At 38.3% G+C, this 16,628-nt stretch overlaps 1 protein-coding gene across 2 annotated transcripts in view; it reads right to left on the reverse strand.

Annotated features, from left to right (window-relative positions):
- The window catches only part of Tmem63 (transmembrane protein 63), a 264,066-nt gene that overhangs the window by 137,843 nt on the left and 109,595 nt on the right, over window positions 1-16,628 (reverse strand). For both annotated transcript variants that reach the window (XM_067151701.2, XM_067151702.2), the window contains exon 9: window positions 10,330-10,456. In XM_067151701.2, the coding sequence (XP_067007802.2) occupies window positions 10,330-10,456 (127 nt within the window). The remainder of the gene's footprint in view (window positions 1-10,329; window positions 10,457-16,628) is intronic.

Here is a 16,628-nt window from a genome sequence, read left to right on the forward strand (position 1 = left end):
TTCTTTTTCCCTGCATGTTTGCATGTTCTGGCCTTTTTAGGAGAAAATTCATGCACAATGCATATTTTAAAGATTTTGGATTGAATAGCAAATGTTTGGACGTTTAAAATTGCATAATACGACTTTTCTTCTGACTTTGGCACATATATAATGTTAACTTGAGTCGTCGAGTTGCAAAACCCGTTATGTGCAGAAGAACAAATTTTTCACAAAGAGCAAAAAAACTGTCATTTGTTATGTAATAAAGATAGGAGGTTGAAATTTTGTAATTAAACAGTAAGCGTTCATCTCCGTCACACCGCAAAATATCCACAAAATTTAACTGATAGAACCCATGTTATTTGCAAAAAACATTTGGGCATAATGAGTTTTGCAGGAGTTTTGTGGAGATAAAAGATATATGCAGCAGTATATGGAATAGAGTGTGCAGATTTATGGTGAAAGTGTTTTGGTAGCTACGTTTGAAACTATTACACTATAAAAATAGGATAAATGGAAATAATTTAGGTTAGGATACAATGTTTTGATATCTAATCCCCGCTCTTGGTTTTAATGATTACATCAAGAAATCATCACTCATTCAAAACGTTTTATAAGTTCTTTAACATTTTGTACACTTATATTAACAATCTGTTATTGTCCTCCACAAAATCTCCCACATCAATGTCATAGTCTGACATTTCACTGTTTGAATTTTGCCGCTGGTCAAACAGTGCCTTGTAGAACGTGAGGTCATCGTTCCTTATCCACTCTTTCCCGTAATGTTTGGGCAGCAATGGTACTGGCACAATAGCAGAAAAGGGTTTCCCATGGTTCAATATGCTTTTTGCTTCCACCACAATCGCTGTTATAGTTTACTTCACTTTTTAGCACACAGTTGCCTGATTTTGTTCATGTAAGTATGATCCTGTTACAGGGTTCTGCGACATAACATGCTTTGCTGCATAACACACACTTTTGCAGCAGTTTCGTTATCTGTCATCTTTGTCCATTAATACTACTAAACCCGCTTTATCAGCCTACATAACCAAAATATTTTCTCTATTTTTGTTTTTGTGTTCTGTATTAATTTTTGTTCATTAGAATGAAATTTAGTATCAAATTCCTTCGCTAGCCTATTTAATTTTTTCTCTATTTCTGATCTGATATTGTGTATTTCGTATAGGAGTTTAGATATGTTTGCCTCCACCTCTGCCACTGTGTTAATGATATCTATTTCCTTCTTATTAGGCCAATTGTGTTTTGGGCCTTTATTAAGGAGCTCCATTTCCCTATCAGTAAACTGTACATTAGTCAAATTTATTATCGTGGGATTGCTGGTATGCATTGGAGTCTTATTAGATGTATTTGTGTCCTGATCGAAGGATCGTGATTGGGAATCTCTTAGTTGTCTTAGTTTTTTATCTAAGTTGCCTGTTTTTTATCCAATATCCCTATTCATTTATAGTCCATATAATGTTGGAACAAATACCATTCCAATGAGGCCAGAAACTGTGCCACTTTTAAATGGGACTTATAAAGTTGTAAATTCAACTGAGTTTTCTTTTTGTATAAACCTTTTACTTCATTTCTCAACCAAATTTCATTCACCTTGTTTTGAGTTTTAATCTGATTAGAATTATTTCATTTCTTCCTTTGTGTCAACTTTTGAAATTTAGGAATTTGTTTCAGTTTCAGACACTGTTTTAAAAATGGAAATTCTAAGTTCCCATGAAGGGAATTAGATTATTTTCCACCAATAGAGCATATCAAAAATCAGATCAAAATTAGATGGATGGCTTTTCCGGCGTTTGCTCTATTAACCAGCGTTTTGTCTTAGGTCTGACACTAGACTCTTCAGAGTGGGATGTGTCAGACCCTACCCACTGACGCTGGGGTGTATGCAGGTGAACTTATCAGAAGCTTATTTATGAAGCACAGTCTGATAACTGCATACGGGAGATAAAACTCCACAATGGAATTAATGCCCGCCTAGCAAATCCAAATGGAAATTCTAAGTTCCCATGAAGGGAAGACGAAACGCTGGTTAATAGAGCAAACGCCGGAAAAGCCATCCATCTAACTGTTTTAAAAAGGCTATGTTTTTAGTTAGTTTACTTATTTTCACTTTAAGATTAAGAAACTTGTTTAAATGACAATTTGCCTGGTTGGTTGTGCCATTACAGGTCATTATCCTCATGGTTATCTGTAATGAATACTGTTATTAACAACAACATACCACTTAGTTGAGCAGCCCGTCTCCTTTGTCCGAAGTCTTCCCAGCCCAAACTTTGCAACATTTTTGTAATGCTACTCTTTTGTCGGGAATCACAAAGAACAAATCGAGCTGCTTTACTTTGGATTTTTTCCTATTCTTGAATCAAATAATCATTGTGAGGGTCCCGTACACTGGAACCATACTCTATTTGGAGGTCTTACCAGAGACTTATATGCCCTCTCCTTTACATCTGTACTCATAATCATCATCAGTTAACTGTCTTCAGTTTCCCGGGTGCGGTGTATGAGCGCTCGCCACTTCAGTCTATTCAGGTACCATTCTTCTTCCTGTACTTGGTTCCAATCCACTCCTCTATGTTCTAGATCTTGTTTGACTCGTTCGATCCATCTCCTTCGAGGTCTGCCTCTATATCTTTTGCCGTCTAAGGTTTTCTCCAACCATCCCTCAGCTACTGAGCAAGAATCTACTCTCATTACATGGCCATACCATTTCAATCTTGATCTGATTATGGTTAACAATTAAATTGTTAATATATTGTGGTTCAACCTATTCAATACATAATCATGGTTGATTATGGTATACAAAGACTTAATAACAATAAAAAATCTTCCACCTTTTTGATACTTATAGTTGCATTTTGGCAAATCAATTAATCATACACAGTACATGTTTCATTCATTTTTAGAACATCTTCAGCTGTTTACATTGCTTAGGTGATTCACTAAGTTTATCTTTCTAAGAACATTCTAATCAGGTACTTTATTTTTTCTTAAATACTATCTAAATTTAAAATAAATTAAATAAAATGAACTAAAAACAATGATGGATGGTTGAATGGGGTAGTGAAATGAGAGGAAGATGGATCTACTTATAGTTAGCCTATTTAAAAAAAATTATTTCTATTCATTTGAACAGATGTTGTATATAATGTTTCCAGCACTTCTATCATTAAAATATTCTGCTTGTCTTCTAATAAAAAGTTTTTGAAAAGATATGACATTCATTTGTCACTCTTCTGAATGTTGCTATGTGGAGCAAACATTGGAACACACACATCATTACTACGCAAGGCAGACGGCTGCTTCAGCCGTAGCTCCTCCAAGGTCACAGTAGGAGTGGATTTTGACAACAAGGTTCAAAACCATTCTTTTTATAAACTCAAGTTTTCCTTGAGCAGACACGTTTTTAAAAAAGCATTTCCCCCATTTTATTCATTTCAGATAATGGGAAATCTCCTTTATTAATAGCAAATCAGCAATCGGCTTCAAGGTTCCTGGACTAGCCGAATTCAAGATACATTTTGTAAATTTAAAACAAATAGCAGCCACCTTGGAGGGAGTAAATGAAGTGAATACATAGCAACATTCAGAAGAGTGACAAATGAATGTCATATCTTTTCAAACACTTTTTATTAGAAGACAAGCGGAATATTTTAATGATAGAAGTGCTGGAAACATTACATACAACATCTGTTCAAATAAATAGAAATAATTTTTTTTAAATAGGCTAACTATAAGTAGAACCATCTTCCTCTCATTTCATTACCCCATTCAACCATCCATCATTGTTTTTAATTCATTTTATTTAATTTGTTTTAAATTTACATAGTATTTAAGAAAAAATAAAGTACTGGATTAGAATGTTCTTAAATAGATAAATAGATCACCTAAGCAATGTAAACAGCTGAAGATGTTCTAAAAAAGAACGAAACATGTACTGTGTATGATTAATTGATTTGCCAAAACGCAAATATAAGTATCAGAAAGGTTTCAGAGGTTAGTTTATATTTTCTCGCGTCTGGTTAAATTTTGGAAAGGCTATTATCATGTAAATTTAAAGCAAGAAGGTTATCACTTTTCTACTGGCACTTGATATACCGTATTTACCTAAATAATCCCTGCCGTCGAATAATGCCCGCACCCTCATTTTAGGAAGGCTTATTTTGAAAAAATTGAAATGAACTAAAATTCCTTCCATTGAAAGAGTAACATAGGCATAAACAAACATTTCATATCACTCCGCGAGATCCACGTGGTCTTTACGCAAATATGAACACGTAAATTTACGGATATAGCTGCTTTGCCCGAGATGATAAAAATACCTTATCACTGCTATGAAATATATTTTCCAGACAGGGACAGAAGTATGACGTGCGGTGATGCCAATTTGGCTACTCATAACATCACGAAAGTTTAAACATTTTTTTCTTCCAGTTATATCTTTAATTCCAAAGCGATGACCTATATTTTTCGTCGGCTTAAACGTTTCCTGAAAGTCCAAATTAATTTTTAACATCAAACCCCGAGAAAGTGTTGAGGGAAATTTGAGATATTAAAGAAAGTAAATGGAAGTTGAGAGAAATGAATGGCGAAGTGTAGAGAACATAACAGCACAAAAGTGTAGACATTTTTTCATCCAGTTATATCTGAATTCCAAAGAGATGACCTATATTTTTTGTGGGCTTAAATGTTTCCTGAAAGTCTAAATTAATTTTTAACATCAAACCCCGGGAAAGTGTTGAAGGAAATTTTCGAGATATTACACTTTTTATCGATAGATTTGTGTACGGGTTTGAGGAGTAAGGAGGGAGCAATTCCGGTTCCAGTAGTACTGCCAACTGAATGGAAATGAAATCTGAACTGAATCGATAATATGATCGATCGATATGAATTTTGCTAAACCTTCGTTATCTTAAGCCAACAACTGTGTCGCACACACATTATATAACATTTCTCGATGCGAATCTTATTCCTAGAGTGAATTCTATAGTTTGGCTTTGCTGTGTAAATAACAACAGTACTAGTACGTAAAGTGTACGCCAGATGTCACACAGCAATGCATAAGCAATTCATAGTTTGTGTTTCAAAGGTTGCCAGTACGAATCTCGAAGATTGCCGAGGTCGACCAATTCAGCACTAGGGTGAAAATCTATCCAGAAAAGGTGTGCAGATAGTAAATGGACAGGCCAGTTTCAATGCCGTAGGGATATTCGCGGTTTTAATAAATATCAAATATTGTTGTACGCAGAACATTTTTATTGAAATTGAGGCCCGTCACTGGCTTCTTCCTCTTAGGGTTCTTTCCTGGCGACCAGAACACTACATTATTTTTATTTCCGTAGCTTGTTTTATCCTCTGTACTGTTTGCAGGCTGATACCACACACGAGTCCTGTCTCAGTGAGGGGTGGCAACATGGCGTTCCTCACCTTGCCCACGCCGCTGATCGCCTGCTACTGCATGCTTACAAAATACACTCTAAATACTATTTCCCTCGCCTGTCGATGCAATATCTCTTCCTGGATACATTGTACACCCGCAAATAATTCCCTAAATTCGTTAATTATGATATTTGCAAATAAAACTCAAAACATTCACTCGTGACCCCCACAAACAGGCACTTCTTACTGAAATGATTCTATTGGCTCAGCAGACACGTCATACTACAAAGCGCGCAAATGTTACTGCGCAACCCTCTTCGAACTGCCTACCCGTCTGCGTTCTACTCTATATAGAATCCTCTCCTAAATTACAAGTTCGTCACATTCCATGTCTGAAACACTTCAAATAGACACACCAGCGAAATCTGATGTTAGTTTTGCGATACAGTAAAACCTCATAAATTCAAAGTCTTTGTAATACAGAAATCGGACTTCCAATTACGTGATTTCGAATTAATAGCCATCTTGTAATTCCGAAATGCCAACCCTCGCAAGTTTTTGCAGATTCTGCTATTCCGCGTACTGCCTGCTACGTGATATTGTGGCGTTCCTTAAAACGGTGAATACAGAAGAATTACGATTTCACTCTATTTTCAACTATGAAACACACTATACACACACCGAACTGAGTGAAAGTGCGGAAAGCTACCCCTGCACATTCCAGAAGACACGTTCTATCGTGACGCGGAGAAATTTTCAATTTAAATTACTCTGTAAAATACGGTACTATTTAAAAAAAAAATGTAAAGTCAGTTTAGAATTAAAAGTCTGAATTGTTTTCCGTTTAAATATGACATGGGGACAGTTTTCTTCCATCAACGGTTGTACAAAGCATAACTGTACACTCAGCATCGAAAACTAGGTGAGCCAGGAGTGTGTTGGCAACCTTGACGCAAATAAAACCCGCACCCCAATTTCGTGCCTCAATTTTTTTTTTAAATATGCGGGGATTATTCACGCAAATACGGTATGTTTCCGTGGTAGCTGACGCTGCTTGAATAAGAAAGCTGAATCGTTTGCCACAAAATGCGACCTTCGGTATAGTTTTCCCGCCATGTGCACTTTCGAGCGCTCTCGTTAACATTCAAAGGCAATATTAGAGCTGATTAGTAATACCAGTCGTCAACTGCTGTTCTGTACAGATAATTAGAAATGAAAGAGGATAACCATGTTTTTGTAATAAGTACGTAAATAACATGGTCGATAACAGTTGTTAACTTGTTAGAAATAAAGGTTAAGTAAACGATCGTTTAATTTTCTGTACACTGAAATTAAGTACGAATGTGATACACCTCAAGATATATAGCAGAGCGCATTGCTGATTTCGGAGGTTATACTGTATTTTCTCGTGTCTGGTTAAATTTCGGTAAGGCTATTCCCATGTAATTTATAATGAGAAGGTTATCACTTTTCTACAGGGGTTTGATATATGTTTTCATGGTACATACACGGTATACAGTACATTACAGTACCTTGGGAAGATATAAAGCAGTTGCAGGACACAGACATGAAAGTGAGAAGATTTAACTCTCTACTCATAGGACTATATGACAACCATGCTCCAGTTAGGCAAGCTAGAGTCACTCGCTCGCCTGCACCTTGGTTAACAAGCGATATAAAAGCAACAATGGCTCACCGTGACGCAATGTTCCGCCGATACAAGGAAACAAATAATGAACTAGATTTTGAACAGTATCGTCTTTTACGTAACAGAACAAAGCAATTAATTCGCAATAGCAAATTTAATCACATTAAAAATGTAACACGGAACTTAAATGCACGTGAAACCTGGAACGAACTTCGAGCTATTGGTGTTGGAAAATGCAAAGAGCCACATATGCCAACTATATCTCTCGATACACTTAACACTCACTTCGTAACTAACCCAATAAAGAATCTCGACCTCAAAATCATATCAATCTAAATAAAAGAATCAGTGACCCTACAGAAAATGAATTTCTCTTTTCACTCTGTCAGTGTAAATGATGTAAAGCTTATTTTGAATTCAGTTAAGTCACAAGCTAAAGGAGCAGATAACATTCCAATAAGCTTTATAAAGAACATTATTGGCGCGGTCCTACCAATTATTACCCACATTGTAAACCACTGTCTCACCACAGGGACGTTTCCAACTGCATGGAAGGATGCTCTAGTAACCCCAATATTGAAGCATACCGGTACCACAGCAAATGCGCCATCTGATTACCGGCCTATTTCAATTCTTCCCCCTCTCTCGAAAGTTCTTGAACGAGTTGTACACGAGCAGCTAGTAGAATTTTTAACCAGACATTCTCTTTTTGACCCATTGCAATCTGGTTTCAGAAAGGGAAACAGTACTACGACTGCAATTCTTCGGGTAACAGATGACATAAGACTAGCAATGGACAAATGGCAGGTGACGATACTGACACTCCTTGACTTTAGTAGTGCGTTCGACACGGTAAATATAGACATACTATTATCCAAGCTACGCTCTCTGCGTATCGGCCCGTTAGCCCTTAATTTTTTTAAGTCGTATCTTACAAATCGTCGCCAGTGCGTAGTGGTAAACAATCAAAGATCCCAATGGGCTGTAAAATCATCCGGTGTCCCTCAAGGGTCTGTTCTAGCGCCCTTACTGTTCGTCTTGCATATTAATGACATATCTTCCACACTTCAGTATTGCAACTACCACTTATATGCTGATGATATGCAGATATACAAACACACCACTACAAACAATTTACATGAAACAGTTCAGCCTATGCTAAAAACAACCCCTTACCCCTAAATCCTCGTAAAACACACAGTATTATCATAGGAATCTCTAAATTATTACATGTAATAAGCAATATCAATCTTCCTCCAATCATAATCAATGACATTGCTGTACCATACCTTAAAAATGTTACCAATCTTGGAATCTCCATCAATGAGAATCTGACCTGGAATGAACACGTAACAAATGTATGTAGAAAGGTTCCTGCAGCTTTATATCCCCTCAAATGTCACAAGAATTCTTTTCCTCAAAAACTTAAATTAAAATTAATCCAAGCACTACTATTCCCAATTTTAGACTACTGTGATACGGTACTAGTCAATCTAAATGCTGAACAAGCTTTGAGACTTCAGCGAGCACAAAAGTCATGCATACGATATGCCTTCCAACTGCGACATGACGCTCATGTTACACCATATTTCAAAACCTTGGAATGGCTACGCATAAATGAACGAAGGAATTTTCACCTAATGACACTTGTTTACCAAGTGCTCTCGACGAACACTCCTACTTACCTCCTCTTCTAATTTTCGTTTCCTTTCCTCATTCCATGAAATTAGTACCCGTTCGGGTTCTCTACTTGAAATTCCTACAATCATTCCTTTATAGTTACCGCATCGAGACTCTGGAATACACTCCCAATGGACATTCGGCACCTTACTTCCTCTCATAAATTCAAATCTGCCTGCAGAAAGTTTTTCCTGGGAACATAAAACTGAGTTGTGTCATTGTGTATATGTTGTGTGAATGGGTTTTCTTCATTTATTATTATTATTATTATTATTATTATTATTATTATTATTATTATTAGTGGTAGTATTGTCACATTAACTGCTGTACTGATATGTAGGCCTAACTTAGTCTTAGAATTATTTGTCCGTAGTATTATTTATTTTTAGAATTTCTATGTACTTTTATGTTTACATTTTTAAATTTTGTTTATAGTGGTTAAGTGTAAGAGAGGGCCATGAGCCCTAACTTCGCCACAAATGTAAGTCAGGAATAAATAAATAAATAAATAGGTTAGTTGACGCTGTTTGAATAAGAAAGCTGAATAATTTGCCACAAAATGCGACCTTTGGTATAGTTTTCTCGCTATGAGCACTTGCGAGCACTCTCGTCAACATTTGAAAACAATGTCAGAGTTGATTAGTAATACCCATCGACTGCTGTTCCATAATGACAGAAAGAAAGAAAGAAAGAAAGAAAGAAAGAAAGAAGAGAACCTGTTTTCATAAGAAATTCATAAATGACATGGACGATAGCAGTTGTGATCACAATTAAATTGAAAAGATATATAGTGGTTCAACCTTTTCAATGCAAGTAGAATTAGAAATGTAATGTTACATTCCTAGTTGAGTACAAGTGGTACCGGTTTCGACCACTGTTACGGGTCATCATCAGGCGATCACTTAAAATATTAAAAACAATGCAAACCTTTCACCAGTTGCAGTTCATGAAGCACTAGAACACTTTAGGGATTTGCACTGTGTTGAAAGTTCCCAAAATCCTGAAGAAGTCTAGGATCAATCACAAATGAAGCCAAAAGCAAATTCTTGAAGAGCAGTCCGTACGTGCTGACCGGCACTGTGCTTCCAAATGTTTATGAAACTCGAAGAAAAATTAAATAGTTCAAGGATCAAGCCAACAAATGCTGCCAGGGATGAAATCATACAATACAGTTTAATATACTTGATGATAGAAATATAGATTAGTGTTTATACAATCTCGTATGTCAGATTCTCGAAGTTTGGAGATGAACAGTTGACATAGAAAACAATTGTGGTAAGAAATAAGTTAAAAAGCGCAATATTAGAACAATTGAGAAACGCATTTACGCAGCGTGTGATTTCTTGAAGATAAGAGCTCAGGTAGTCCTTGAGGTGGCATAAAGTATAAATTTAAATATAAATATAAGGATCTGTACTGTAAGTGATATAATACACAGCTCAATGTGGAAAAGAAAAAGAAAGAAAAACAACTATGTTAATAAGATAAATAGGTGTGGATCAGAATATAAATAATGATTAAAGCAGGTAAAAGCACGTAGAGAGGGGTTGAATTAGATAGGAGATGATTACTAGAGCGGGAAGTGCAAAATCCTACGATAAAAAACTTTCTCCATAGGTACTTACAGTTGGACAACCGAACATATCACAGCAGCCACATGCATTTCCACAAGCATATGGTCTCATTTCTAGCCTCATACCAGTTCTCTTGAGGTAGTTCTCACAGTACAGCTTTGCCTGATATAGTCTCTCCCTGAAACAGTAACAATTAGCATAATCCAGACATTTCTAATGACTGGAAGCAATACTTCAAAGAAAATTTAATATGTGTTCACTTCTCTGCAGTAATAATTTGAACTTCTAGCTTCATTAACAAATAGTTGTCTGAGATTTTATATGGAAAAGAGAAAAATTCCTTGGCTCTGATCCCAATGATAGACCCCAGGCATTCAAAACGTTAATCACATGATTCCTTCCCCTTTAAAATTACCACAAAGTCTCCATGTTTTACCAGTTACCTTTAATCACTGCCATACATAATAATGCATAAGCTATAGAAGCAAAACCATTCAGATCTATTACAAGAGATAGTGAAGGCACACAGAAAGGAGACGGAATCACATGATACATGTTTTGAATGGCTGGGATCGACCAAAGAAATCAGACCCCCGATGGCTTCCGCCTCTCTTTCATTCAAAATCGCCGGCCATATTAAGCTATTCACTATTCATTATCAAAGTTTACCATTCAGCTTATTGCTGCAGAGAAGTGATCACATGTAAAGTAAGCAGCTTTATCTCCCTCCCAGCATCTAAAAGGTTGATAACGAGAAGGCTTCAGATGATTATGCATCTTGTATATTGCATATGCAATTGCATATTTGGAGCAATTTTATCTGTTGAAGTCTAAACGGTCTTACAGCGTGGTTAGCCACTTCGAGTCCAGTTGGCCGGCAGGGTAGGGGAGGTGGTGGTATACAATTTCTAACCACTAGATTGCATGCCAAAATCCTAGATTAAATTTCAAAACCCTTTGCAGTGCTCATATGGAGTGAGGGCATATGACGCTGTTGATGGTGATTCCTCCATCAGATGGGGATATTAAGCCTTGAGCAGACCCTTTGGTGCTATTCGACAGGAGTAGGCTATGTGCCGGCACCAGGTTTCACCCTCTTCCTTCCTACTATCATATCACGTCATTCATTTCATCTCATTAACTTGATGAGGATGACATCAGGAAAGGCATCCGGTCATAAAAACCCACCACGACAGTTTCATCTCACCTCATACCTGATGCCATAGAGAAACGGGCAAGGGATGGACAAACAAACAATTTGAGATAACTTATATGCTGGAAACCTGTACATGACTCTTACCATATTCAAGAAGTTGAACTATGCTGGTTATTGCTAAGTAGCCTGTTTGACAAGTGGGTAGCGCATTTAAAATTAGAAATACCAGCTCTGCATTTGGCCATGGCTACTTGCAACCCAATTAAGCAAATTTATAAAAAAGAAAACCTATTCTTGTGACATGGAGCTTTCAGAAATACTCTTTTCACTGTAGGGATAGAAAAGTTTTTATTTAGGTATGAAGGCGTTCACGGACGGTGTCAATATAATAAAAATCTTCCGGGCTATTATGCCGTGGTCCACTCCTCTCGCTTCTTCCAGACGTTTCAACTGCTGCTGCAGTAGTCATCTTCTGTGGCGTCGTGTAGATACGCTCTCCTGCAGTCGCCAGCGGGATACAGGAGAGCATATCTACACGACGCCACAGAAGATGACTACTGCAACAGCAGTTGAAACGTCTGGAAGAAGCGAGAGGAGTGGACCACGGCATAATAGCCCAGAAGATTTTTATTATATAGAAAAGTTTACTTCAAGAAAGGAGGCCCAGACTGCTTCTGTGATGCGAAGTCCATGTGCTACATACATGACGTACCATGTTGGGATATAATATCCCAAGACCTCCCATGGCTTTGTATATGTAAGGTGCAGGCCATGAGAACATGACAGTAAACAAATTAATTAAATTAGAATGACATGTTTTGTTCCTGAAAGAACATCAGATTTTATCAAACCACATACTTGTTTTTACAATGTGAATTAATATTACCGAGAAGTGTAAAACCATTAACATTAAAACCCATGTCCACTCTTCCAATAATTATTTTAATCATCATCAGCATCATCTTTTTGCATCAGCATTTACTGAGTCATGCCAACAATTTTTCAGACATCTACATAGGTGGTGTCCACCAATTTCAAAGTGGTGAGAAGATTACATGCAGCACATGGCCAAACCATTGGAGGAGTTTTTTCATGCTTTCTCAGTGATGGGTACAATGCCCTTTTGTTGGCAAAAGGTGACATTCTTAATAAGATCCAGAAGAGTAATGCTCAATGACCAACGAAGCATTCGCATTTCCATGCTACGGAAGTGGCATTACATGGATTTGTCAGACGGTTAACATTCAACATTATAAAACAACAGGACGTACTACCATGCAGTTTTTTTTGGACTTCAGATGTATTGGCATTCTTCTTATCACAAAGAACGCCTGAACTTCCCTCCATCTCATCCATACAGTCCCATCTACTGCACACTTCATCACCGATCCTGCCATTGTTCTGTAGGCAAGATCCAAGATATCGAAAGCTTTTGGCCTTCGATGCAGTCGATCAATTTGGATGGAACCGTTGCTTGGAATAGTTTCCATGTATTCTTTTTATTTAGTCTAAGACCATGAAAGACGTTTGTTCCAATCCTCAACTAGGCACTCCAGTCCTCTTATGTTACTATTTGCAAGTGCGACGTCAGCTGCATATAAGAGAATCCAAGAGATGCTCCTTTGCTGGTCTCATCACAAGTACAAAGAGCAATGGGGACATAGATATCTTTCCAATGTGCCACCAGTACAACGTACACAACTTGTACAGGGAGAATAATTTAAGTGTTCAGACTTCTTCTTGCATGCCGTGGGAAGTCCCGAGCGAGCGCCATATGGCTTCTGTCAACACGGCAAGATAAGAAGTGTTCACTGCAGCGCGCAGCTGTTTAGCACTCTGTCCCTCAGTTAGCTAGAAAATATTGGGCTTTTATGAACAGAGCAAAGAATATTTTTGGTAGAGTGTTATTTGCACAAGAAGAAGAAACCAGTTAAAAGGTGCCTTCGAAAATTCCGTAGACAATTTCCCGGTGCGACAGTACTATCAAAACGTTACATGCATCAGCTCGTTTACAAGTGGCGTAGTACTGGTTCCGTAAGCAATAAGAAAAAGAAGCAAAGGAGAACAGCTCTCACACAGGAGAGGTTAGAAGATATACAGGCAAGACTCCAGGTCAGTCCACATAAGTCGCTTCGGAGAGTAGCTCAGGAAAGTGGTATTTCACCTTCTTCAGCACGTAATGCAGCAAAATTGTTACGTTTACGATCTTATTGGACTCATTCAGTCCATAACATACTGCCTACAGATTTCAATGCAAGAATACGATTTTGCAATTGGCTAATAAATAGTGTCCTCGACGGTATTGTGGATCCGAACTTTCTTTTTATGAGCGACGAAGCCTGGTTTCATTTGAGTTGATATGTCAATTCACAGAACAATAGAATCTGGGATACAGACACCCGCACATTTTACAGCCGAAACCTCTGCATGATGTGAAGGTGGATGTGTGGTGCGGTATTAGTGCCCGACGAATTATCGGTCCGATATTTTTTCAGGACACGATTACTTCTAACCGTTATATTCACAACATTCTGGAACCTTTTTTTGCTGAACTGACTGAAGAAGAGAAAAGGTACTGCTATTTCCAGCAGGATAGTGTAACGGCCCATACGGCGCGTAGCTCTATGCGACGGTTACGGGAAATGTTCGATGATCAGATCATCAGTAAAGGCTTATGACCCCCTCGTTCGCATGATTTAAGCACATGCAATTTTTATCTATGGGGAAATATTAAAGGAAAAGTTTACAGGAATAATCCTCAAACAGCAGAAGATTTAAAAACTGAAATTAGGAACATTGTGCATTCTATCGGTGTCCATGAACTACAAAGTGTGTTTTGAAATCTCATTACAAGATGTGAAGCTTGCATTGCAGCTGAAGGAGATCACTTTCAGCATCGTCTGGAAATACTGGCGATTTCAGTTTAATTTCCTAGTTTATTTATTTATTTATTTTATTTTTATATATTTATTTATTACTGTCGAGACCAGGCTCCATGGCTAAATGGTTAGCATGCTGGCCTTTGGCCACAGGGGTCCCGGGTTCGATTCCTGGCAGGGTCGGGAATTTTAACCATGATTGGTTAATTTCGTTGGCACGGGGGCTGAGTGTATGTGTCGTCTTCATCATCATTTCATCCTCCTCATGATGCGCAGGTCGCCTACGGGTGTCAAATCAAAAGACCTGCACCTGGCGAGCCGAACATGTCCTTGGGCACTCCCGGCACTAAAAGCCATATGCCATTTCATTTTTCATTACTGGCGAGTTCAGTTTAATTTCCTAGTTGATTTATTTGTTTATTCATTTACTTATTTGTCCAGAGCATCTATGTAGCCGGTGAGTTTAGTTTCGTTTAGTTTCTATAAGTGTAATCATGCCGCTTCTTTGAGCCGACTATGCCTGCTTGTCATGGCGGGCACTGCGCTCGCTGTCTCTGCTTCCCAGCGTGCCTAATCCCCAGCACTCCACTCTGAACTTCCAAATTAATCACCCTGTATTTGTGTATAACAACTTGATCCAGATGATTAGCATCTCTGGTACACCATGGTCACAAAGTGCATACCAGAAAACTTTGTGTGGTACAGGGTCGAAAGTCTTTTCAAAATCAAGGAAGGTAATATGCAATGGCTCTCTTTTCTCTTAGTGCTTTTAAATGAGTAACAAAGCAGCAAAAATAGCATTGGTGGTTCCAGTCCCTCTGAAGAAGTCACACTGCTTGGTCCTAATGCTGATTTCTCTCAATCAGTGATCAAGGATTCTCTCAACGATCCTCATTGTATGCGGCATGAGGCAAATTGGATGGTAATTAGCACATTCTGATGGATCACCTTTCCAACTGAATCAGCATAGGCACCCAGACCAGAGGGGGCACAATGTCGTACTGATAAGTGGGCTCGTACTGCCAAGTAATCACCAGGAGTAACACTGCTGTGCTTCTCAAACTGTGGAAGAACAGGACCTCTCCCCAGGTCAATGTCCTACTCGCAGATGAAGGTCATCTAACATAGTGCAGAACTGCGATTCTTTTCTGAACACAATGCGACACCACTCATCAGCAGTCCATGCTTCCCAGTCACGGCACCACTCCAAACACAGCCGTTTGTTTTGTAGTGTTAAAAGAAACCTACGCATGGGGCGGTAATTCCCTAGTCTGGCTGCTGCTAGACTCCGACCAAAGTGCGGGATGACACGATGTTACAGGGAGTCAATTACTTGTTCTCGGATGGCAGGCGCAAATGTGAAGAGGTTACAATGTACCTGGTGCACAATATGACGAGCCTCCTTTGTGGTGGTCAGACATCGTCGACCGGAACTTTAGCGATGAGTATGCCTGCCCTTACATTCCCATGCAGTCCAACATCAGGCCACTGTCACATCCGAATGCCCAACAAATCTGGACACTGCACGACTGACCAACCACAAAATGGAGACCCAAACTCTACCAGGTGCTGATAACGATGTCTCACAGAAGTACACGCCATCTCTGTGTCCTTCACAGTGATCGCTCAACATCCAACGCTGTTCATGCTCCTTATATACCCAACCAGGTCTGTTAACAACACTAAACATTAAGAACACTAATGCCATTCTACCTGTGGCAGAGAATTGCAACTCTATAATCATTTACGTACCCACCGATGGTGTATTGATGTACAAAGTTACATTGACCTCCAACCATTTCTTCTGGGTGCTTCAATTATGTCAGGCTGTGCATCAATATATAATTATTTTATTTATTTTGACTTCCCCTCATTGGAGATTGGCCACACAGACAAGGTATACAGAAAAAGAGATACGTTTCAAAAGTAACTGTGAGGAGTTGATTACCTATTGCTTATTTGATGTATGTTGTATCATTAAAATGTTTGGGAGATATAGTTATTCAGGATCTGGATTGAATATTTCAGGGCAGTCACTGCAATTTCTTTTATTAATACCTGATCGAGATTCAATAATTTGCAGTATTTGATGAAAAAGAGAGGAATAGTTCCTCTAGCACCAACCATTAATCCAATGACATCGATATCATCCAACTGGAATTCATATTGATAGAACGGGATGGTTGGTTCATATGGTCTTTTCTTTTCCTCATGAACCTCACTGGACTGTGTTTCAGACGTTTCAAATCTGATAGTCAGATCTATTATAAAGACCTTTTGGTGGTCTTTGAAGGCTTCATACGTCAACACCAATT

Source organism: Anabrus simplex, chromosome 7, assembly GCF_040414725.1.
Source record: "Anabrus simplex isolate iqAnaSimp1 chromosome 7, ASM4041472v1, whole genome shotgun sequence".
NCBI lineage: Eukaryota > Metazoa > Arthropoda > Insecta > Orthoptera > Tettigoniidae > Anabrus > Anabrus simplex.